Genomic DNA, 25,562 nt, shown 5'->3' with positions numbered 1-25,562 from the left:
AACCATCTTTAAAAAAATTGTGGTAAAATACACAAAACAAAGTTCAACATCTTAACTATTTTTTAAGTGTATAGTTCAGTGGCATTCAGTCCATTCATAGTGTTCTGCATCATCTCCACCATCAATCTCCAGAATGCTTTTCATTTTGTAAAATGGAAACTCTGCCTATTAAATAATTCTTGTTTTTCTTCTCACCCGCCAGCACCTGGAAAACCTATTTTACTTTCTGTCTCTATGAACAATCTTTAATTAGCCACCAAAAGATAAGTTTTGAACCTCTGAGGAGTCAGTCACCCCATAGGTTGCTTTTAATGAGTACTTTTTAATAACGTCCCTAGGGTCAGTACAGTGCTAGGGACACTAGGGTTACAAAAGTAGTGTCCTCTGCAGTTCTGTTCTGCTGGAACTAAGAACTGCACATGTCTTACTAAAGGTAAACATTTTCTGTATCTCGTTATTGTGCTCTGACAGTGAAAACTGAGATGTGTTTGGTTTTGAGTTATTTTTTACAGCCATTTCCTGCTTTCCTCTCCTTTTTGTCCCATCATTTCAAACTGATAGGAAAATATACATTTTTAGGGAAAATTCACATAACATAAAACAACCATTTTAAAGTGAAAAGTTCTGTGTCATTTAGGACATTCACAGTGTCTGTGCACTCTCTGTCTGGATCCAAGACTTTGCATCACTCCAGAAGAAAACCCCATTCACTAAGCAGTCCCTCTCTGTTCCCTCCTCTCCCAGGCCCTTACGGATTTACCTATTCTGGATATTATGTATAAATGAAATCATAGGATATGTGACCTTTTGTGTCTGTTAGGTTGGTACAAAAGTTATTGCGGTTTTGGACTATGAATTTTAAATCATTATAACTAGGCTCAGACACATCTTTGTTAATCAAAATAGGAACCATTATAATCAACATATTTTGGCCAGTGAGGAATAAGATTTTTTATTCCTGGAGTGTAAAAATCCACGCTTCAGGATTTGACAAACTGTTGGAAAATATTTTCTACCTCCTGCTGATTGTGGAAGCGTTATCCCTGCAAATGTTGTTGAGATGCTTGAAGTAGTTGGTCGGCAAGAGATCAGGTGAATATGGTAGATGAGGCAAAACTTTGTAACCCCATTAATTTAACTTTGGAAGCATTGGTTGTGCAACATGTGGTTGGGTGTTGTCGCGGAGAAGAATTGGGCCCTTTCTGTTGACCAGTGCCAGCTGCAGGCATTGCAGTTTTCAGTGCATCTCATTGATTTGCTGAGCATACATCTCAGATGTAATGATTTCACTGGGATTCAGGAAGCTGTAGTGGAGCAGACCAGCAGCAGACCACCAAACTGACTGTGACCTGTTTTTTAGTGCAAGCTTGGCTTTGGGAAGTGCTTTGGAGCTTCTTCTTGGTCCAGACATTGAGCTGATCATTGCTAGTTGTTGTATAAAATCCCCTTTGCATCACACATCATCATCTGATTGAAAAATGGTTCACTGTTGTTGGGTAGAATAAGAGAAGATGACACTTCAAAATGACAATATTTTTAGTTTTTGGTCAGCTTATGAGGCACCTACTTAGTGAACTTTTTCACCTTTCCAGTTTGTTTCAAATGTCAGATGACTGTAGAATGGTCGACATTGATTTCTTTGGCAACTTCTCATATAGTTGTAAGAGGATCCGCTTTGATGAAGGCTCTCAGTTGGTCATTGTCAACTTCCGATGGCCTGTCCACTATGCTCCTCAACTTTGAGGCACTCATCTCCTCTGCAGAACTTCTTTAACCACCACTGCACTGTATGTGTGTTAGCAATTTCTGAGCCAAATGCATTGTTGAGATTGCAAGTTGGCTCTGCTGCTTTACTACCCATTTTGGATTCAAACAAAAAAATTGCTCAAATTTGCTTTTTGTCTAACATCATTTCTCTAATCTAAAATGAATGTAAAATAAACAGCAAGTAATGTCATTAGCAAAAAAACATAAAGCAAGAAATGTGCATTAAAATGATGTGTAATATAACCACATTTATTTAAGAATGTATCCCAATATCAAAAGGCAACGTTCAGCAGTGCAAAACCACAATTACTTTTGCACCAACCTAACAGTTTATTTTACTTAGTATGGTGTTTTCAAGGTTCATCCACAAGGTAACGTGTATCAGAACTTCATTCCTTCTTACGGCTAAACAATATTATTAATACATTATGTGTATATATATGACAGTTTTTTATCCATTCATCTCCTGATGGGCATTTGGGCTTTTTCTACTTTTTGCTTATTGTGAATAGTGCTGCTATAAAAATTGTACATATATTTGAGTATCCTCTTTCAATCATTTTGGGGATATACCTAAGAGTGAAATTGCTGGATCATATGGTATTTCTATGATCATATGGAATCAAGATTGCCGGGAGAAATATCAGTAACCTCAGATATGCAGATAACACCACCCTTATGGCAGAAAGCGAAGAAGAATCAAAGAGCCTCTTGATGAAAGTGAAAGAGGAGAGTGAAAAAGCTGACTTAAAACTCAGCATTCAAAAAATGAAGATCATGGCATCTGGTCCTATCACTTCTTGGCAAATAGATTGGGAAACAATGGAAGCAGTGACAGACTATTTTTCTGGGCTCCAAAATCACCACAGATGGTGATTGTAGCCATGAAATTAAAAGATGCTTGCTCCTTGGAAGAAAAGCTATGACCAGCCTAGACAGCATATTAAAAAGCAGAGACCTTACTTTGCCAACAAAGGTTCTTCTAGTCAAAGCCATGGTTTTTCTGGTAGTCGTGTATGGATGTGAGAGTTGGACCATAAAGAAAGCTGAGTGCCAAAAAATTGATGCTTTTGAACTGTGGTGTTGGAGAAGACTCCTTGGACTGCAAGGAGATCAAACCAGTCAATCCTACAGGAAATCAATCGTGAATATACATTGGAAGGACTGATGCTGAAACTGAAACTCCAGTACTCTGGCCACCCGATATGAAGAACTGACTCATTGGAAAAGACCCTGGTGCTGGGAAAGCAGGAGGAGAAGGGGACAACAGAGGATGAGATGGTTGGATGACATCTCCGACTCGATGGACATGAATTTGAGTAAACCATGGGAGTTGGTGATGGACAGGGAAACCTTGTGTGTTGCAGTCCATGGGGTCACAAAGGGTCGGACACAGCTGAGCAACTGAACTGAATTGATGGTATTTCTATGTTTAACTATTGAGGAATTGCCAACTATTTTCCATAATGGCTGAACCATTTTACATCCCGACCAGCAATGTACCAGAGTCCTTGTTTCTCCACATCCTCCCTAGCACTTATTTTTCACTTTTTATCATCACTATAGTCATCCTAAGTAGATGTGGAATGGTGTCTATCTTACTGTAGTTTTAATTCCATTTCCCTCATGATTGCTGATGTTAAGCATCTTTTCATGTGCTTGTTGGCCATTTGTAGATCTTCTTTGGAGAAAAAGATATTTTTGACAACTTAATAATAATACTCCATTCGATGAAATATTCTGTTTTGGTTAAGTTTCTCTGGATTAAAGCCCTAGTGTGTGCTGTTAGGGCAACAGTCAGTAAACTATAGCCTGTGGACCAAATGTAGCTCACTACTTGTTTTTATGCAGGCTAAGCATGTAGCCTACTCTGTGTCTTACTTCATTCTGCTGCTATAATAAAAATACCATAGACTAGATGGCTTATCGGAGAAGGCAATGGCAAGCCACTCCAGTACTCTTGCCTAGAAAATCCCATGGATGGAGGAGCCTGGTAGGCTGCAGTCCGTGGGGTCGCTAAGGGTCGGACACGACTGAGCGACTTCACTTTCACTTTCCACTTTTACACATTGGAGAAGGAAATGGCAACCCACTCCAGTGTTCTTGCCTGGAGAATCCCAGGGATGGGGGAGCCTGGTGGGCTTCCATCTATGGGGTCACACAGAGTCGGACACGACTGAAGTGACTTAGCAGCAGCAGCAGCAGCAGATGGCTTATAAGGGATTCCCAGGTGGCTCAGTGGAAAAGAATCTACCTGTTGATGCAGGAGATGCAAGTTCAATCCCTGGATTGGGAAGATCCCCTGGAGAAGGAAAAGGCAACCAAGTCCAGAATTCTTGCCAGGAAAGTCCTATGAACAGAAGAACCTGGCGGGCGCAGGCCATGGGGTCGCAAAGAGTTGGACATGACTGAGCACACACACACCAGGTGGCTTATAAATAACAGTGTGTGTCTGTGTGTGTTTTCCCACAGTCTCAGAGGCTGGGAAGTCCAAGGTGCCAACAGATTCAGTGTCTGCTGAGGGTCTGCTTCCTGGCTCATAGACTGCCTTCTTGCTGTGTCCTCATGTGGCAAAAGGGGCAGAGGAGCTCTCTGGGTCTCTTTTATAAAGGACTAATCTCATTCATAAGAGCTCCACCATCAGAACTTAATCACCTCCCCAAAGTCCTGCTTTCTAACACCATCACATTGGGGGTTAGGTTTTAATATCAATTACATGAAGTTTGAGGAGATACAAACATTCAGTCTATTGCACCCTGCATTAGAAAGTCCTAATTCTTAGCTTCTAATTTTTTCACAGCCCTGATCATTGATGGCCAGAGAAGCCTATGAGAGTCAAGAGGGGTCCTTGGTTTGTTTCTGGGTTTCAGCATCCTCCAAAAAAAAGAGTCAGTAGGTACTTGTGGGGAACACTCAAAATGAACCTACAGTATTCAGTTTAGTTCTCATAGATGACTTAAGTATTTTTTATTTCAATAGATATTAAATTCCAAGCTTAAAGTATTATTGATAGGAACTAAATGTAAAATTTGTAAAGTATCACTTAAATTTCAACTGTCAGTATCATTAAGAGTATCTTCCCTCAGTGAAGTTCCAGCTCTCACATTATTTATGATAAAAATAAGAGAGTTTATTAAAATCATCTCTGAAGACTTCTTTGGCCCCAAATTCTGAAGTACTGTGATTCCAACATTAACTGTTAGGATGTCATTATGTTGCTCAATAACCCACTGAACTGTGGCATCCTGTATCTCAGAACTTAATCAGTACCCTTCTGTAACTGAACTGTTTTGAAAATTTATCTTCTCACACTTTAAGTTTTCTTTGACTTTTTTTTTTTTTCAGGTAAGAGACTTCAAGTTGATGAGGTATCCCGATTATACTGATTTCAGTAGATGTGCATTTTGTTAGAAGGAGGCTGTTAATCAGTCATTGCCATGCTTTGTGTAGGCCTTTTGAACACGTGTTGACTTAAGAAAATACCATTCAGATTAAAAAAAAAAAATCAAGTACAGAAAATTAGACTCAGTAATGCTCGCCAGTTTCTACAGTGACTCTGTGAGACCCCATAGCCAGCAGCCCACGAGGCTCCCCCGCCCCTGGGATTCTCCAGGCAAGAACACTGGAGTGGGTTGCCATTTCCTTCTCCAGTGTGTGAAAGTGGAGTCCCTCAGTCCTGTCGGACTCGTTGAGACCCCATGGACGGCAGCCTACCAGGCTCCTCCGTCCATGGGATTTTCCAGGCATGAGTACTGGAGTGAGTTGCCATTTCCTTCTCCGACAATGAAATTACCCTAAACCAAATACACCCAGATACTAGTCTTGTTGTAGAAGCTACACTCTCTTATGTTCTGATAGGCTACTTTATAGTTAAGGGAAATTGAATGTTTAGAGCAAAGTTCAGTCCATTCCTGCAGAAAGGACTTCTCATTTTCTTGCAGCTATTGCAGGATTCTGGATGAGATTTCATTAAGGTAATAGCCCCGAAACATTAGAGAGTGCTCTTAGTAGGAATTTGCATTTCCTGGGAATTCCCTGGCAGTCCAGTGGTTAGGACTTTCACTGCTGAGAGCCTGGGTACCAGTCCTGATTGGGGAACTAAAATCCTGTGAGGTGCAGTCAAAAAAAATTCCCAAATGAGTAGATGCAGTACTCCTGTCCCTGGAGGCCTTTCGGCTCTCAGATCACCTCAGCTGCTTTGATTCTCAAATATTTACTTCTCTGATGAGTATAGAAGGTTCCTGAATAAACTCCTAGAAACCTCTAGTAGCATCAAACTAGTTTCTGTCTTTTTTGCATATTTATTGGTCCCTATACTCTTAATTCCTTGATTGGCAGCTTTGTTAATGAAGGAAGCTCACTTTAATAAAATTATCAGGTTTAGATACTCGTTATTAGAAGCTATGTGCTAAACTGGGGACTTTGGCAGCCCCACATCGGGGACTGTGTGCCAGCAAATTTGAAAAACTCTGCAGTGGCCACAGGACTGGAAAAGGTCAGTTTTCATTCCAATCCCGAAGAAAGGCAATGCCAAAGAGTATTCAGAATACCTCACAATTGCACTAATTTCACACGCTAGCAAAGTAATGCTCAAAATTCTCCAAGCTAGGCTTTAATAGTATGTGAACTGAAAACTTGCAGATGTTCAATCTGGATTTGAAAAGGCAGAAGAACCAGAGATCAAATTGCCAACATCCATTGGATCATCAAAAAAGCAAGAGAATTCCAGAAAAACATCTGCTTCATTGACTACACTAAAGCTTTTGACTGTGTGAATCACAACCAACTGTGGAAAATTCTTGGAGATGGGAATACCAGAGCACCTTACCTGCTTCCTGAAAAACCTGCATGCAGGTCAAGAACTGGACATGGAACAATGGACTGGTTCCAAATCAGGAAAGGAGTATGTCAAGGCTGTATATTGTCACCCTGATTATTTAACTTATATGCAGAATACATCATGCTAAATGCTGGGCTGGAAGAAGCACAAGCTGGAATCAAGATTGCCGGGAGAAATATCAATAACCTCAGGTATGCAGATAACACCACCCTTATGGCAGAAAGTGGAGAAGAACTAAGAAGCCTCTTGATGAAAGAGGAGAGTGAAAAACTGGCTTAAAACTCAACATTCAGAAAGCGAAGATCATGGCATCCAGTCCCATCACTTCATGGCAGAAAGAAGGGGAAACAATGGAAACAGTGGGAGACTATTTTTTGAGCTCCAAAATCACTGCAGATGGTGATGCATTCATGAAATTAAAAGACACTTGCTTCTTGGAAGAAAAGCTATGACAGACCTAGACAGCAAATTAAAAAGCAGAGACCTTACTTTGCCAGCAAATGTCTGTCTAGTCAGAGCTGTGGTTTTTCCAGTAGTCATGTATGGACGTGAGAGTTGGACCATAAAGAAGGCTGAGCATTGAAGAATTGATACTTTTGAACTGTGGTGTTGGAGAAAACTCTTGAGAGTCCCTTGGACTGCAAGGAGATCAAACCGGTCAATCCTAAAGGAAATCAATCCTGAATATTCATTGGAAGGACTGATGCTGAAGTTCCATTACTTTGGCCACCTGATGCAAAGAGCTGACTCATTAGAAAAGACCCTGATGCTGGGAAGGATTGAAGGCGGAAGGAGAAGGGGACGACAGAGGATGAGATGACTGGATGGCGACACTCACCCAGTGGATGTGGGTGTGAGCAAGCTCTGGGATGTGGTGAAGGACAGGGAAGCCTGGCGTGCTGCAGTCCATGGGGTCACAGAGTCAGACATGACTGAGCAACTGAACAACAAATCCCAGTGACTAAGGCTAAGAGGGTTTGTTGCTCACACTACATAACTCATTCTGAGGCTATTATAGAGCCATACCAGCTATTGTTACCTTATTTTTAAAAAACTTATGTTGGGATATTGCCAGTTAACAATGTTGTGATAGTTTCAGATGGGCAACGAAGGGACTTAGCCATACCTATACCTATACATGTATCTGTTCTCCCCCGAACTCCCTTCCCATCCAGGCTGACATATAACATTGAGCACAGTTCCCTGGGCTACACAGTAGGACCTTGTTGGTTATCCACTGAGCTATTGTTACTTTAAACATGCCTATCTGTGATGTGCTCTTGTTCATTATTTGAACCTATCAATAGGATAAAGCCTTTAATTAAATAAATGACAGTTGTCCACTGAAAAAAAGAGGATTTGTTGTTCTTCTTCGGTCTACCTCCCCATAAGAGGTCTGTAGTTGTTTTATAGTCTTAACCCTTGTTTTATAGTCTTTACCTTTGTCACTGATTGAGTGGACATGAACTTAGGCAAACTCCCAGAGACGGTGAGGGAGAGGGAGGCCTGGCATGCTGCAGTCCATGGGATCGCAAAGAGTTGGAAACAGCTTGGCAACTGAACAACAACAGCCTTTGTCATTATCAAGAATTCCTACTCTGCTTTCAAAATAGGGCGGTAGTTAGGTCTGTTCATATTCCAAAGTCTTATTTTAGTATTTTCTATTACCATATGGCCTGTTCTCCTTATGTGGAGTTGAGGTGTTTAGAGAATGATCATACTTACATATTACTCATTCTGTATGCTTTGATCAGCTTGTAAAAATTCTCATGCCTAGGTTGCACTCTGTACCAATTAAATCAGAATGTATGGGGGTAGAAGCCCTAGATCTCAGTATTTTTTTTTTTTAAAGATCCGCAGGTGATTCCAGTGTGCAGCAAGATTTAGAAACCATTGGCTTTAGTAATCAGCTAGTGTAGAGTTTCTTTTAGTCATCTCTTTATTACTCAAGATTAATTAGATGACCATATAACTGCATTTCAGTTACTTGAAAAAAAGATGTTCTATAAATTAAGATATAACTGTAATTGTTATTCCTGTTATTTAGACTGTAAAGAACCCATTTTTGTGGTAAAATATATATAATATAAAATTTACCTTTTTAACTATTTTTAAGTGTACAGGGGCATTAAGTACATTCACATTATGTACTACCACCACCACCATCCATCTCCAGAACTTTTCTTTTCTTCCCAAACTGAAACTCCATATCCATTACATCCTTCCCTGCAGCCCCTGGAAACTACCATTCTACTTTTATTTCTATGAATTTGACTACTTCATATGAGTAGAATTGTACAATATTTGTCTTTTTGTGACTTTCATGTTGTAGATCATTCATGTTGAAGACTCATTCATGTAGCATGTGTCATAATTTCCTTCCTTTTTAAGGCTAAATAATACTCCATTGTATATATCTACCACACTTTTTTTCCCATTCATCCATCGATGGACTCCTGAATTACTTTCACCTTTTGGCTATTGTAAATAATGCTGCCATGATCTTAGATATACAAGAAGCCCATTTTAAGTGATAAATTGATGTCTGTTGTTCTGCAAGATGCTTATCTGGATAAATTGCTTGTTCTTAATGCAGGAGACCTGGGTTCCATCCCTGGGTTGGGAAAATCCCCTGGAGAAAGGAAAGGCTACCCACTCCAGTATTCTGGCCTGGAGAATTCCATGGAATGTAAAGTCCATGGGGTCGCAAAGAGTCGGACACGACCAAGTGACTTGCCCTTGCACTTTCTTTTTTTAACTAATTTTTTTTTGGCTGCAAGGCACAGCATGCAGGATCTTAGTTCCCTAATCAGGGATCGAACTGATGCCCCCTGCAGTGGAAGCGTGGAGCTCTAACCACCAGATTGCCAGTGAATTTCAAAATTGCTTGTTCTTCATGGATAGGTTGTACTCCTGTTCACCAGATGAACTAGTACTTTTCTTTAGAAATTGATCTTCCTTTTACAAAAGAGGGCAGTAAGTACTGTTCCAAATGCCCTATAGATTTTCTCAAAGGTGGTGATAGAATTATTGTCTCATCTCTCCTGCTCTGGCTGTTGATCAGTCCCACAGAAGTTGTGTTTTACAAATATCATAACAGAAGTCTCTGTATGTCTAGTAGGAAATTAAGGATTCATTCTGTGTAGTTTAGTTTAACTCCAAAATGCTACTAGGACAAGATTATAAGCTTAAAAGTCAACCTTAAAAAGGCTCCCAGGTCATGTTATTCTGAGTGAGTGAGTGAGTGAGTGAAAGTCACTCAATCACATCTGCCTCTTTGCAACTCCATGGACTACAGTCCATGGAATTCTTCAGGTCAGAATACTGGAGTAGGTAGCCTTTCCTTCCTCCTGGGGATCTTCTTAACCCAGGGATCAAACCCAGGTTTCCCACATTGCAGGTAGATTCTTTACCAGCTGAGCCACAAGGGAAGCCATGTTATTCTAGAAGTTATAAACTAATTAGATTGAATCTAGAAGCCACATTTGTTCAGTTGTGGCCAACTCTTTGTGACCCCATGGACTATAGCCCGCCAGGCTCCTCTGTCTATGGGATTCTCCAGGCACGAATACTGGAGTGGGTTGCTATTCGTTTCTTCAAGGGATCTTCCCGACCCAGGGATGGAACCCACGTCTCCTGCTGCTCCTGCATTGGCAGGCGGCTTTTTTACCACTGAGCCGCCTGGGAAGCCCGGAAGCCACATTAGTTACTAAGGCTGTTTAACTCTTGTTTCTATACATGGCCTTAGCTTTTGTTGTTATAGAGCCTAGAACCTGAGCTGAGAGCTCACTTTTTTACTTCTTCCCATTCGTAATGAACCCACTTTTTGTCTCTTGACCTCCTTGAAGGGTATACTTTATTTTTTTTACAGACAGTTCAGATAGACACTTTTATAAGCGAATCAGCTGCATTAGTCAATGGGTGGAAATTTTATGGAGGCAATCAACTTTGGAAAGGTAGTGTTTACTTAATTTAACATTGTTTTTCGTAAGGCATTACTTCATCATCCTGGAACCTATTTTTATAACATTGAAGAAATGAATTTTCACATGTATGTTTATTGTACTTTGATCTTTTTGACACTTTTTCTTAATTTTATACTTATAATAAAAGTCAGTTGAAATGAAAAAAGGCTTAGTGACATCACTAAATGGAGAGACATTATAAACTTTGTTAGACTCTTTGGGTTAATGACTGAGCTGCATCTGTGCTTTAGAGGTACAGAAATGCCCTAAAAATTGAGACTCTGATGAGATAATGTAATTTTAGAGCCCATTCTACAGGTGAAACATAGCAGCTTGTTCTTGTTGAAAGACTTGTCTATAGAACTCTACAGTTTGAGAAACAGAGTAAACAAACCTTTTTTTTCTTTCTAGATCTTCATCTGCTGGTGGATGTTGCCTGCAAGCAGGAACACTTTCCAAAGGAGGAAGAGTTAAAAGAGTGAGGAATGGATGACACATGTGACATGGTGCACTAGCTGTAGCTGGAGGCAGACCAGCCTTGCACGTGACACACTGTTGGGATTTTTTCAGTTCTGTTAAGGAAAAAAAAAAGTATTCTTGTTTTGTTAATTGAGAATTTTGTTCATTGAGAATTGGGAATTTGATATTTACTACAGCTGTTCAGTTCAGATCGTTTACCTTGACAAACTACAAAACATCTAGCAGTCTTTTTTTTGTTTGTTTGCTGCTCAGATCCCTTTCAAATGAAAAGTCCTGCCTTCTGTTACAGTCAAGAAGCATCTAAAAACAGCTGCATGTATAGTACCGGAGAATAATCTGTGTGTGGGTGTGCTGATTTTTCATCTTGCCACTTTCAAACAGTAGTCAGTACAGCTCCACTGGGGAGTTCAGTCTGTCTGTTTCAAGTCACAGTGTGATCCTTTTAGAGAAGATTGTGAGAAGCAAAGGCATGTGAGGTCCCCACAATCACAGGTCTAAATGGGTCAGGAGTTCCAGGGAAGAAACTCTGGGGAAGAGTTAATTTTCTAAATGATTAACCAGGAAATGCTCTGACTTCCTAACCCAGCGTTCTGTTTCAAGAGCAAGGCATCCGGACTTGGACCATCCATCACATTTAACAGCCCCTTATTCTTTTCTATTAATGGGAACATTCTTCTATTTTGGTATTTTCCTTTAATTTTAATGATACAGTATCATAAATGGTAAGAAGGTTTTGTTAATGTATCACTTGTTTAATATATTTTCTTAAGAAAAGTATTTTAACTTGTTTAATTGTATTTATAAGTGCTGGTAGATTTAAAGTTTTAAAGCTTTATATTTTTATTAATATTGTGAGTAGAAGGATAAAGGATGCCTGTGTAATATTTTTATTCTGGAAGGGAAATGTACAATGTGTGAGCAAAACCATTAAGAGATTTAACACAGTGTTTATACTTACATTCAGTAAGTATAAATTTTCAGCTGTGAAAGATACTGTGTGCAATTTTGGGACTAACTGATTAGTAGTCCTAACAGAAGCTATGCCTTTACCAGTTTATGTATAGTTTCAGCTTCTGAGAGAAGTGTGGATAGTGGGATGGACTTAATATTTTTATCTCATCTTCTCTTTAGGATCCTAAATTCGAATAGTAGAATTGTGGAACTGGTGTTTAGGAGAGGTATCTTGGATATCCAGTTTCTGTGGTTGATCCCTCACTTGCTCATCCAATGGCAGCAAGAAGCTTTCTGATTTTAAAGTCTTTTCAATTGACTAGAACTTTCTTATTGGATTCTGCCTCAGTTTTCCTTATAAGCAGTGCAGAAACAAAAGGGAAGCCTAGGAATATGAAACTAGTGAGAAAGGAAAGGCACATAGTGATATGTGATATAAATACTCTTCCAGCCATGGTGGGTGTAACAATTCATTTCTTAAATTGCGTTGTGCCTTCCCAATGATGTCAAACCCTAGAAGTATTACAGAGATAGTAGTATTTTAGAAAAGGATGAGCTCTGTTTTGGTCTGCAGTGACTCATTTAGATATGAAAATAGGTTCTGAAAAGTGACCTCTTTGATCTATCTGATTAGACTAGTCCATGTCCATGTGATGAACATTTATTCATCTTTATCAGCAAGGTTTAAAAGAGGCATGGATTATCAAGACTCCTACATCTTTTGGTCAGACTCTGTATTTGGTAGAGTATGTGAAGAGGAGACCCAGTTTCTAAATGAAGGAACTTTGCCTTTTCTCTGTCATGTTGAAAAAGCTGATAAGTAAAATATCACTAAGTAAGTGATATTCCTTCCCTTAACTATGCCTTTCTTGGCTCCATATATGTTGAAAGAGGTAATATCTTTTGAGGAACATGTGTCAAGCAGGAACCTTGACATGGATTTGGTTTCAGTTGTTTTAAGGCTTAATGAAGTGCCCTTATCAGCTTCCAAACTGTTTTTTATATATTGATACAACAGATCCAGGAGCTGGATCTCCTGCTGTCCTCACATGCCTGCTACCCATCAGCTAAAGCTGTTGTTACTGTCTTGGAAAAGTGGGAAAGATAACATAAAGTCTTTGTGTGAATTAGTCAGTAGGGTCTGATACATGCTAACAAGGTTCCTGACTAGCACCTCAGTATTTCAGCACCTTAAACACAAAAATTTCAATCAGTCAACAATAAAGTGAGTGTTTCAACTAGACTTGTTGTCTTGCTTGTTTTTACTATTGAATTGGTGATCAATAGAAACCTCATTCATTATTCGGAAGGAAATGTGCTGTTTTTCAAAGAATCCGACTTAAGTCCTGAGTTTTCTTCACTTACACTTGAATAGAAATTGAATCCTTAAAGTGCCATTGAGGATAAGGACAGTTTAGACATGCTTACAGAAGGCAATGGCAAGCCACTCCAGTACTCTTGCCTAGAAAATTCCATGGATGGAGGAGCCTGGTAGGCTGCAGTCCATGGGTCGCTAAGGTTCGGACACGACTGAGCGACTTCACTTTCACTTTTCACTTTCACACATTGGAGAAGGAAATGGCAGCCCACTTCAGTGTTCTTGCCTGGAGATCCCAGGGACGGGGGAGCCTGGTGGGCTGCCGTCTATGGGGGTCACACAGAGTCGGACACGACTGAAGTGACTTAGCAGCAGCATAGAAACCTAGGTTTGGGGAAAGAACCAAACTCTTCAGTAACTTTAGTCAGTGCAGATGTGAAGGTAGATCCTGAAGGATGATTTGTCTCACGTGGAAGGTTGGTAGGAGGTGTCAAAGTGTGGGCACTTCGTTACCGCAGTGATGCCATCTTTATACCATCTCTGTGGAAGTTAAAATCACCCAGGGATGACTCCAAAACTTAGAAGCCAGAGAATAATTTCTCTTGCTTATCAATTCTGCTGACTTTCCTTATCAATACTGTGTAAATAAGCACAATATATTAGTGAACTAAGCCCTATAGAGCTGTTTGGTTTGATCCTGAGTAGCTCAAGGTACCCAGCCTCATGACACCTATTATTGTCATTCTCAGATCTCAGGGTTTCCTCAAGAGAGAACAACCACATCTATATTTTTTTCCTTTCAACTAAATATCCGTATTAAGCCTTTTAGCTTGGGTATCTTAATTCCTTTGCAAGTTTCAAGCAGGAATAGGCGAGGCAAAATCAATCAGTAGGTTACTGTTTGTTTAAAGATGTTTTTGCATATATCAGATATATAGTAATGTATATTTAAAAATTTTTGTTATACTTTTATATGGAATACATAAAAACATAAAACCATAGCAGACTTTTAAAAAATTCTCTCCAGAAGAATTAGATCTGTTTCTATTCTTTAGGAAAGGAGCTATAAAAGGTCTATATTTGCATTATGTTCTTACGGTCTAACCAATAAAGAAAAAGTGCTAAATTAAGAATTAACTTCAGAATTTATCTCTCAGCTCTAGGTGTTATTAGGCCTAAAATGCCAAAACTATCCCCATAAACTCCCTTTAAAAATCTATTAAATTTTTAATTGAAATATAATTGAATTACAATGTGTTAGTTTCAGTGTGCAACAAAGTGAGTCATATACATATATATATATATATACACACACACACACACACATATTTTTCTAGATTCTTTTCTATTATAGTTTATTCTAAGATACTGAATATAGTTCCCTGTACTGTACAATAGATCTCTGTTTTTTATTTTATGTATGGTAGTTTGTATCTGCTAAGCCCAAACTCCTAATTTACTCCCCTCCACCAGTTTCCCCTTTGGTAGCTGTAAGTTTGTTTTCCATGTCTGTGAGTCTCTTTCTGTTTTGCAAATAAGTTCATTTGTGTCATATTGTAGATTCCACATATAAGTGATATCACACGATATTTGTCTTTGTCTGGCTTGCTTCACTTAGTATAATACTCTTTAGGTCCATCTATGTTGCTGTAAATGGCATTATTTCATTCTTTTTTATTGGCTGAGTAATATTCCATTGTATATAATTGTATATAAATGTACCACATCTTCTTTATCCATTTATCTGTTGATGGACATTTAGGTTGCTTCCATGTCTTGGCTATTGTAAATGGTGCTGCTGTGAACATTGGGATAAATGTATCTTTTCAAATTAGACTGTAAACACTCTTTAGGGATAAAATTCTCAAGGTGACTAGGTCACTCATACCTTTTGCCTTCAGAGGCATTATGTCATTTAATCTTTACAACAAACCTACAATGCAATTATTATTCTCCACATTTTACAGGTGATCAATTTGCACAATTCTTTTGTACAAGTTAGAAATTGTTTTAAATTTTATGTGCTTCTTGCCACGATTTAAAATTTGCTTTTTTACCACAATAAGCATGTAGCATAAATCTTAACCTTTTCAAGTGTAATGTAAATCATATTCACATCATTGTTCATTTGTACAATTTGGAAAGATTACTGGCATCAGGTTAAAAATAAAACGTCTGGCCACTGTCAGATACAATCTGGTCATTTTGAAAATTAAAATTTTAGAAACATATCAGAAACTTTTGCATTCTTTCTAAAGACAATGTTACTAGAAGGGTTATTCACAAATGTGGTAAAAGTAACTAGAAGGATTATTTTTCACAAATGTGGTAATTAACAAAAAATTAGTCTTCTTTTGGCCTGCACTCTTCTTATTAAGCATATATATTTACCCCTTTACTTGTATTTATGATATAGACTTACTTTCAGTCTCACATTGAAGGCCCAGGTCTGAACCATAGTATTATTTCACATCCCAGGGATGTAAGAAAAAAAGAACAAATTCCAGCCCTCTGACATCACCTAACGTAAAAGCTTGGTACAGGCACAGTTTAGAAAAGAGCTACTGAATTTAAATTTGCAGGAGCTGAAGAAAAACTGCATAAAATGTACAGAATTCTTGCCAGGGTAGCTGACTTAAGAGCAATAAATCAGTGAGAACTACAGCACAGGACCACATTATTCTGGCTTTGTGGCCTTTATAGACACTAAAACCCAGAAGAGCAGACATCCCTTTGAACTTACATTTGCGAAACGTTTTGTCCATTATTTTATCTTCTGGGTTTTCTGTTTTTTGTGTTTTTTTTTTGTCTTTATTTCCTCGTCCCGCCATCTCTGTCTCTTGGGTGCAGAATCTGCTTACCTATCTGTTGATGTGGCCTTGATTTACGTGTGGGAGCTTGCTTACTCAGAGAAAGGTATTGAGGACTGAACTGGGTGCAGTTTGGCCCTGGCTCAATAGAGGGAGTTGGGGAGCCGAGAGAAGAGCGAGCTCAGGAACGTGTCTGGTGAAGTGTGCGCGCACCGTGCCCCAGGCAGCCAGGAGGAGGGGGCGGGACGGGGCGGCTGCCTCTGGCTGCTCCACCCTCACTTTGTGTCAGCAGGTAGAGAGCGTGATTGCAGTCCCAGGGGAGGGAGTCCGAGCTAGAACACCAATTACAAACCACAGGCTTCCTCCTCTAGGGAGTTGATCCAGAATTGTCTTTCTGGAAGGGAAGCACTCGAATCCTTCCGAACTTTCCAAGTCTATCCATGATTCAGAGACCTTGCCTTCTCCCTTTGGGATTATCTGTGTTCCTGGTAGTGAATTGTTGCTGATGTATTTGCTTCTTTGCTCTTTCAAGACCTCATCATTTTTATATGCTGTTTGGGGAGAAAAAGGATTTTTGTTAGAAAGGAGATTTCAGAAATGGTTTTGGATCCTCTCAAAGTGTTTTTAGAGTTCTTGGGGACAGTAGCTCTAACCTTGGAGTAAGTTTCTGCCTTTGACCTGCATGGATTATTTTTTCAGGCTGCGGAATTTCTCGGCTCCTACCTGCAGTGTGGGGCACTTGGTTTGGTTGCAGAGTAAGAAGGTGGAAGAATGAACTGTACTTGGTTAAGCAGTTGAAACCTTTTCTTGAGCAGGATCTATAAAAGCATAATTGAATTTGTTTCACCCCCGTGGATTCCAGTGGGCCCGACAGCACAACAGGTTTGCAGATTTCTTTTGAAATTCTTTTTTTTTTTCCTCCCTCTGCCTCAGCGAAAGAAAAGAATCTATATAACAGGTTCATATTCAGTTGCTTGGCTTTTCAGCACTTATTCTGAAGAGTTAATAAGATTTTTTAACTTGCCCTCTGAACAGTGGGCTTTGTGGTTGAAGTGCATTTATATTTACTTAAGGGTGCACATTTTGAAATCTTAGAATAAGATTTTGTTTGTACAAAGACCCAAATTCTCAAGTGTGCCTAGAAATAGCACAGATCTACTCTACTCAGGATTATTTTTACTTTTTCAGGGCATTCTACTTAGATCCTGTAGACTAATCACCTCCTTACTCCCCCTATCTTTTATTCCCTACCCCCTCAAGGAATTTGAAAACGTGTTAGGAATAGTCCTTTGTTTTACTATGAACCCAGAAAATTACAGATTATAAGGTCTGGATAATAAAGTAGTTTCCAAAAGCATCTCATGGGAAATCACAGTGCTTGGCATTCTCAAGTAGGAGAATAAAAGGAGAAATCCCTAAGATAGAAAGGAAAATAAAGATAGAAATATGAATTTCAACTGGAAAAGATAATTGGAAAGCCAACCTTTTCAAATATTCTTCTGATTATGAAAATTGGAAAAGATTGTGATGCTCAGATTTATCCTGTAAATATGTGAAGACATATAAATTAGCACCTAACTTACCGGCACATCTAGGTAGAAATTTTAAAATTCATCGTATATTTAAGTTCATGAAAAGTGTTAATAGGTTCAGTGGGCCTGGAACTTTGGCTCCACTGAAATACAGTTTAACGCTGAAACTTTTATGAATACATGTAGCATCTTTGGCCATCTCTCAAGGTGTGGTCTGAAATATTGTTCCCTCTCCTTCCCCTTAAAAAAAAAGCTCTGTGATCTTTATTCTTTTACCACTGACACGTTTTGTAACGTAAAAGGGCCACCTCTGCGTTTTCTGAGCTGGAGTTTTTCATTCTCACCTTTGCTGCATGGCCTCAGTCGTTGACTTTGCCTTGTTTTGTTCGTTAACATTGGGTTTAGTGGCTCGAGAACTTGTTGCACGTGGAAGACCAGCACCAGGTGATCTGACATAATAAAAATTCAGGATGTGACATTCAACCTCAAGCAACACTGAACATTCCAGAGAAGTGCGAACCTTTACTAATCGCAGTGAAGATGGCAGAAAATGACATCCCTGAAGCAGAAGTAGGCTGACAGTAAGCTTCTTCCCTGCTTGAGCAGGAAGACCACCTGTCCTTGGGAATATACTTTAGAGAAAGGAAGGGCCAGAACTACGACTCGGCTTTCTGAAACTGACGCAGAAATTTCTTTTCCTCCGTTTGCCTGGATTTGAGAACCTGCGTTTGGTCTTAGCTAGTGCAAGCAGTATGTATGGCCGAAGTGCATCGCTGCAGCTGGTAGCATGAGTGGTGGCCACCAGCTACAGCTGGCTGCCCTCTGGCCCTGGCTGCTGATGGCTACCCTGCAGGCAGGCTTTGGACGCACGGGACTGGTACTGGCAGCAGCGGTGGAGTCTGAAAGATCAGCTGAGCAGAAGGCTATTATCAGAGTGATCCCCTTGAAAATGGACCCCACAGGAAAACTGAATCTCACTTTGGAAGGCGTGTTTGCTGGTGTTGCTGAAATAACTCCAGCAGAAGGAAAATTAATGCAGGTAAGGATGACTTTATTATTTTTCACTTTCCATCTGTTTGAAATATACCTTCCTTCTTTTGTCTCCCAAATTGAATTCCACAGAAAGGCTCTGCTGCCTGGCTTTCTATTTGTTTCATCTTGTTAAGCATGTTATTTATTGACATTCTAAAGCAAATTCTGAGTTTATACTCGAGAAGAAACATAAATTCTGTATTTTATAAGATCATCTGCTTATTTTTAACTCTGGTATTACACTGCATTACATAATAGGACCTTTCTTTGCAAGTGATATATTCTGGACACTTTTTTAAAATAGATGAACTATATGGGCTTGTATTTTATTAACTCAAAGAGTGTACTTATATCCTGTTTTAGATTTGAGGTGAGCACTAAGGAGGTTGATTTTGATGGTCAGCAGCACCCTGACGTTCTAGAATGCCTTTGGAGCATATTTGATCACTGTGTCCCTTTTAAAATTCAGTCAAGCTTGAATGCTACGGTTGGCCTTATACCATGTGTGGCACCCTATTGCTAAGCCCAAAATGGAGAGGATTGGATATAAAATGGACACAAGTTGTAAACCTGTCTCCTGATCACTTTGGACTTGTCTACACTTAATTTTATTATTTTCAAAAATTTTAAATTTAACATCTGTGTTTTATTGACCCACAGAGTTTTTCAGACAGTTTCTTAGGCTTTGCGGTTGTGAATGTTGCCTATAACTCATTCATAGCCTACCCTATATGTGTTTAATTTATGAACTGACTGAGGCCATAGCATTTCATAGATGAATTGCTCATACCCCCCACCCCCACCTTGCAAAGGTAGAGCCTGGAGGTCTCTGCCTTTTTAATGGGGCATTCTGGTATCTTATTCTATAAAATTATATTACTTATTGATTAAAATTCATTTTATCAAAGGACATTTCTTGCTGTAACTCTCGGTCACAGGTGAAAATGTTGTTAAATACGATTCATCTTAGCATCCAAGCTCAGATTTTTATTGCGTGATATGAACAGAACCAAAATATTGTATTAATTTAAATTTTGGTCCATTCAAAGGAAAAAGCTGAGAAAATTTAACAAATTGTAGAACTCTTTGCCCAACATGGAGTTTTACGTATACCTTAGTGGCTCTTCATGATCACTTCTTAGGCAATATTTTGAAGCTGGGATAAGTGAAGTGGAAGAAGAATTGGGTGAAAAGGAAGGCTCTGCTATTTAGAAAAACAGGCAAAAAGAACATATCTGGAAAAAATAGTGTAAGAATTTTTGGAAAATATTTAATTTGAACTTTAGGACAGACTTAGGAATATCTAAAAGTTGAAACCATAAATCATTTTGAATACAACAATTAGAAAGGAAACTTCCTTTCTGACTTTGCCTGGTTAATATCCTGAAGCATGAGGTATGTACTCCATTTTCATTTCTTTCCCTAAGTAATTTCAGGATGGAATCATATTCTGGTAGCTCTGAGGCCTTGGAAGCTGTACTAAGCTTTGTGCCTTATTAATATCCTGTGGCAGCATGTTCAATGGGTTAATTATATGCTGCATTAAATAGTGTCCTCTTTTATTTTAAATTTTTTGCCTTCTATTATAATACATCTCTACGTAAAGTATCTGTATATTCATAAAGGAAAAGGTATGTAAGAGATATTAGCTGGTATTCTCTTTGCGATTTATTACTTTGTCAATCTTTATCATGTCTTCTCCTATTTTGCCCTTTTTCTCATGCTAGTAAGTGTTGCTTAATCCTTTTTTTCCACCTATTAACTTTGAGTCTATCAGTGTCCTTTAAGTATTGATTCTTCACTTTGTGAAGAGGGAATTTCATTGTTATTTAGCAAGACCTTTCCAGGCTTTCCAGGAGATAGTTTGCATCATTGGCAATTTTCAGTCTTGTCTTCACCTTTTCTCTCCATGCAAGCTTCTCTTCTATGTCAGGGTCAGTAATAAATTTGTATACTAGCTTAGTATTAATCTCTGGAGATTTTCAGTATTGGTCCTGGTTTATTGTCTATTAATCAAGTTTTAATCCACAATAATTACTAAATTTTCTTAATAATCTCTTATGAGAGACTTAAAAAAACCTTTTGAATGAGATGCATCAGTTCTTTTTTATCCACTATTTAACTCTTTCAAAGAAGTCTAGCATGTTAGGGACACAGGGTGTACTCTTCTAGAATCCATGCTGTTTGTTCCTTATCAGATTACACTGCAACACAGGTTTACTCAACTGTGGTTAACCAAGACTTCCACTCAGCTCAAGTTCTGTTTAAATGTCCTAGAGCTGTGCTTTGCTGCACTTTAGCTTTCTTGGTGGATATCTGTCCCCTGGTGTCACAAATCCAAAGACAGTTTTCTCTGTTGGCGTTGCAGAATTTTGGATAATTCTATGTATCCTTCTACCTATGAATTATTCTAGCTGCCTGTTAAGCTTGATTATCTTCAAAGATACAGTTAAGTCTTTGTAAAATTGGGCATGCTATGCATCAGGAAATGTGAAGTTATGAGGACAATGATTTAAAAAAATAATGATGACTGCATTATTGTGGTTTCTGTAGTTTCCAGAAGTTTCATAAAATCTGACATGTCTTTACATTTTGTTCAGTTATTTCAGTGTATATACTATTTCATAAGGACCAAATTAACTGGATTTTCATTTGTATTCCAATTTGGATTTTCCTTAAACAAAGAGAAACATCTTGTGACAGTGTGCCCCAAATATTATTATTCTGTTTAATAATAAAATACACCGTAGAACTTTCTCCTAAAACCATCTTGTCTGTCTCAGCTTCATCTGGTGACTATATATACAAGACCAGGTCTCGGTGAATTTTTGTCCTGATTCTTATTCCTCAGTTTTCTCTTTACCTAGAGTTATATCCGTTGTGCAGTGTATGTTCAGAGTCTTAAATTATAATATTCTCTTTAAAGTACGATAAGAAAGTCAAAATAAAAGAGGAAATGTTGCCTTGGCCGTGTTTCTCTCATTTCTCAAATCGTCTCTTGTCCGTTTCAAAACTCCCCCTTAGTCTTGACCAAATTATATTGTTTTCCTTCCTATTTGGCCTAAGAGCCACTTCTCTGCACAACCGTATTATTTCAGATCCCTGTGCGGGTTTGCCATTGTCTTTAAAGTGTCTGCTTCTTAGGTTTCCTCTACATTTGCCAAAATCCCGTGTCTCCCTCTTTTCTGGTTTCCTGCTACTTTTAAAATCTGTTTCCCAGTTGATGTTTAGATTTAGGATAACCTTCTACCGCTCTTCTATCTCAGTATTTCCCTAACTTGCCATCAAAAATCCAGGTCCAAAAAATTTTTTTTATAATTATGAGTAATGATAAATGTTAACTAAGCTTATTGTGGTGATCATTTCACAAGTATATATGTATGTCAAATCATGTTATACACCTAAAAATAATACAGTGTTATATATCAATTATATCTCAGAAAGAAAAAACAGAATGTGGGGGACACACACACACACACACAATAATTCATGTCAAGGAAACTGATTACTTGGCAGTGTGATAAAAACACTGATAGCGATTACACTATTATTATTATTGTTTTGACCATTCTTTCAAATATACTCTTTTTTTTTTTTCTCCTGGTTTATACAACTGTAGAAGGAAAGTGAGCTGGAGCTTATGCACTGTCTCATTGTCCAGCTTGCTGGTTTGTTAACCTCTTATCAACATTTATTAATATTATTTCTTGGTGATATTGTTGCTACCACTTCTAAAAATGATTACAGTCCTGTTTTCTTTCTCAACTCTTGCTCTTTATTAATAAACGTTACTTAGAGGGACAACCCGAAATTCATTTTCCTTCTCCTCAAAGCAGAAGCCCAAGAGGATCTTAGTGTGGCGCAGGAGAGGTCACTGATTCTTTAACCATCACATTCTTCCTGCTCAGCTGGTTGTCCTGGATTTTCTTAGACTCCAGGTTAAAGTTATGATCAAGATTAGAATGTGCTGCCCTGAGGCTTCAGATCTACAATGGAAGCTGTGGTAGTGCAGCATTTGGCCAGCAGCAGTGAACACCTCCTGGACAAATTCCCCCTTGCACGGTGTCTCTGCTTGCCCCTTCATTTACCTATTAGTCAACACATAGTTATCCTATCTGTGCATTCTCACTTTATTTGTAGTGAGGGCCTGAACTGAACGTTTTGGGGAGGAAGAGAAAGCTTCATAGTTTAAGTTTTGGCCAAAGCCAGAAAGACAATGCTGTATAGCAAACTTGCAGTTGACAAAGTGATTAAACTGTAACTAAAGGGACTTGACTTTTAGCTCCAGCCCTGCCACTAAGTAGTTGGGTGACAAAATAGTTTTTTACCTTTCTAGGCTTTAGATTTGCATCTGTATAACTGAACTTGTGCCATGCACTTTACATGTATTAGCTCACTGAACCTTCATTATACCTTCAAGAGAGAAATACAGTCCTTTTTTTTTTTTTTTAGGATTAGGGCAGGTGTTTTTAAATTGTGTTTTTAACTGAAGTAGAGTTAATGTACAATATTATGTAAGTTACAGGGCTTCCCTCGTAGCTCAGTCGGTAAAGAGTCTACCTGCAATGCAGGAGACCGGGGTTCAATTCCTGGGTCGGGAAGATCCCCTGGAGAAGGAAATGGCAACCCACCCCAGTATTCTGGCCTGGAGAATCCCATGAACAGAGGAGCCTGGCGGGCTACAGTCTATGGGATCGCAAGAGTTGGACACAACTAAGCACACACGGGACAGCATATACGTTACAAATATACAATAGAGTGATTCACAATTATTGAAGGTATAACTCCATTTATAGTTATTATAAAATATTAGCTATATTCCCTGTGTTGTACAGTATATCCTTGTCAGTCAGTCAGTCAGTCAGTCAGTTCAGTCGCTCAGTCGTGTCCGACTCTCCGCGACCCCATGAATCACAGCACGCCAGGCCTCCCTGTCCATCACCAACTCCCGGAGTACACTCAAACTCATGTCCACAGAGCCGGTGATGCCATCCAGCCATCTCATTCTCCGTCGTCCCCTTTGTAGCTTATTTTATATGTAATATTGGTACCTCCTACTCTTCCAGCCCTGTATTGCCCTCCCCCTCCCCACCCCGCCCCACTGGGAGAGCCACTAGTTCGTTCTTGGTGAGTCTGCTTCTTTTGTTGTTGTTAGATTCACTAGTTGTTGTAATTTTTAGATTCCACATATAAGTGATATCATACAGTAGACATACAGTACTTTTATTTTCACACATTATAGGTAAAGAAATGGAGGCTCAAAGTGAGTCTCAAAGCTATTTGCCAAAGTCTAAAAGTAAGTGGCACAGCAGGAGCTTGAACCCCAGAGCTCATGCTTTTCTCACTCGAAAATTTTGTACATCTAAAATGCTGCAGATGAACACCAGGGTAGGCCTTATATAAATGATAAATGTATTTCCAGAATAGAAGAGAATGCAAAAGATGAGTATTGTTCTCTGCAATTAATCCAAACCATATGTATTTCTATTTCTCTTCATTTACAAAGATATTTGTAAATCAGAATGTTATTTACTTGATATATCTGTTTTAGTGTAACAATTAGCATTACCTTTCTCTTCATTTTATAACAGTAAGTTATTTAACATAGGAACATGAAATAAACTTTGAAGTAGCATGCATCTAACTGTCATTGCTCAAGTCAGAGCTTCTTGGAAGCAGAGATTTCAAAGGTTTTGTAATTTTGCTTTGAGGCCAACCTTTAAAAGAAGTATAACTATTTGAAGTATAGTCAACTCTCAGTTATTTATGTTAGTGGGGGTGCAGAAAATTCAGTTAATTTATAATTGACTTGGGAGTGTAGTCAGAAGTATACCATCAGATGTAAATCATCTGTGCACACAAGCAGGCTGAGGTGCTTGCCTCCTGGGATCCCAGCTTGATTTGGCTTTGTTGTTAGAAGTGTGGCACCCAGAAGAGAGAAGGAAGCTGCAGGTATCCTTTTCAGGTTAAGGAGATATCTCACTTATGTAAAAGTATCCATCAGACAGATTTGTATATATAATCATTCTGTACTTCATGTGGAAATCCAGCAGAATTGTTGTAAGTTCAAATTCATAAATCTCACTGGTTGTAGGAAGTAATGAATGAGCTGTGCCCTTGGTTATTGCCCCTATCAGGCTATTTAGTGTCCTTTGAGCTGATTCCAGGGGTAGGCATTTCCTTGGTTTTTGTGGTAAACTGTGTGTGTGTGTTATAATTTTCTTTATCTACAAATTAGTCATAGTTAACTTTTTATACAGTTTTAAAGATATCCCTGAGGCTCAATGTTTTGTTTTTGTTTTCATTTTTAAAAAAAGCCTTTACATTTTATCCACTGAGAAGTATTTATTGGAACTTTTATGTGCTTCCCCCCCTCCCTTACTCCCTTCAAATTACTAAGTACAGTAGAGGAAAAGTTGTTATAAATGAGCAATGTACTATTATAAATGTTCTGTCAGGAACCAGAATTGATAGCAGGGTATTATTGTTAGAGAAGTGTATGATGATGTTCCATCAAATTTCTGTAGAGATTTTCTTCCAAGGAGCTTAAAATGATTCACAAATACTTGCAAACCAAATATGGGTAATACTCCATTTTATAGAAAAGGAAACTTAATGAGAGAGAAAGCGAGTTAATTATCTTAGAACAGAGTCACACAGAAATAAATGGACCCTGTGTATTTTGCAGGAGATAGATGAATAATCCACTTTTTAAGTTACGCAAGGATGTGCTTTTCTCGGGGAAATCCTCAAAAGCTAAAATATTGTCAATGGCTGAGATATGGGATATGGTCCCAATATCCTCTATTAGGACCTATGTTGCTCAGTTTGGTAATTCAGCTGTTGGTGAAGCAGGGTGCCAACTTT

General features: G+C 38.7%; 2 protein-coding genes across 3 annotated transcripts in view; both read left to right on the top strand.

Moving 5' to 3' along the window:
* The window catches only part of HSF5 (heat shock transcription factor 5), a 52,000-nt gene extending 38,764 nt beyond the window's left edge, over positions 1 to 13,236 (top strand). Inside the window, exon 6 of the mRNA XM_055399514.2 lies at positions 10,984 to 13,236. Within this exon, the coding sequence (XP_055255489.1) occupies positions 10,984 to 11,054 (71 nt within the window). The 3' untranslated portion in view covers positions 11,055 to 13,236. The remainder of the gene's footprint in view (positions 1 to 10,983) is intronic.
* A 3,200-nt stretch (positions 13,237 to 16,436) lies between these two features.
* RNF43 (ring finger protein 43) overlaps positions 16,437 to 25,562 on the top strand; it is a 69,343-nt gene continuing 60,217 nt past the window's right edge. The window contains exons 1-2 of one of the 2 annotated variants that reach the window (XM_055399486.2): positions 16,437 to 17,013; positions 18,069 to 18,702. In XM_055399486.2, the coding sequence (XP_055255461.2) occupies positions 18,451 to 18,702 (252 nt within the window). In that variant the 5' untranslated portion in view covers positions 16,437 to 17,013; positions 18,069 to 18,450. Of the gene's footprint in view, positions 18,703 to 25,562 lie in introns of both variants that reach the window. The other variant, XM_055399478.2, reaches the window with a different exon arrangement.

This window comes from Moschus berezovskii, chromosome 20 (assembly GCF_049115385.1).
Source record: "Moschus berezovskii isolate FMDL1 chromosome 20, NW_MosBer_1.0, whole genome shotgun sequence".
Classification (NCBI taxonomy): domain Eukaryota; kingdom Metazoa; phylum Chordata; class Mammalia; order Artiodactyla; family Moschidae; genus Moschus; species Moschus berezovskii.
This window is presented reverse-complemented; position numbering and strand designations above follow the sequence as displayed.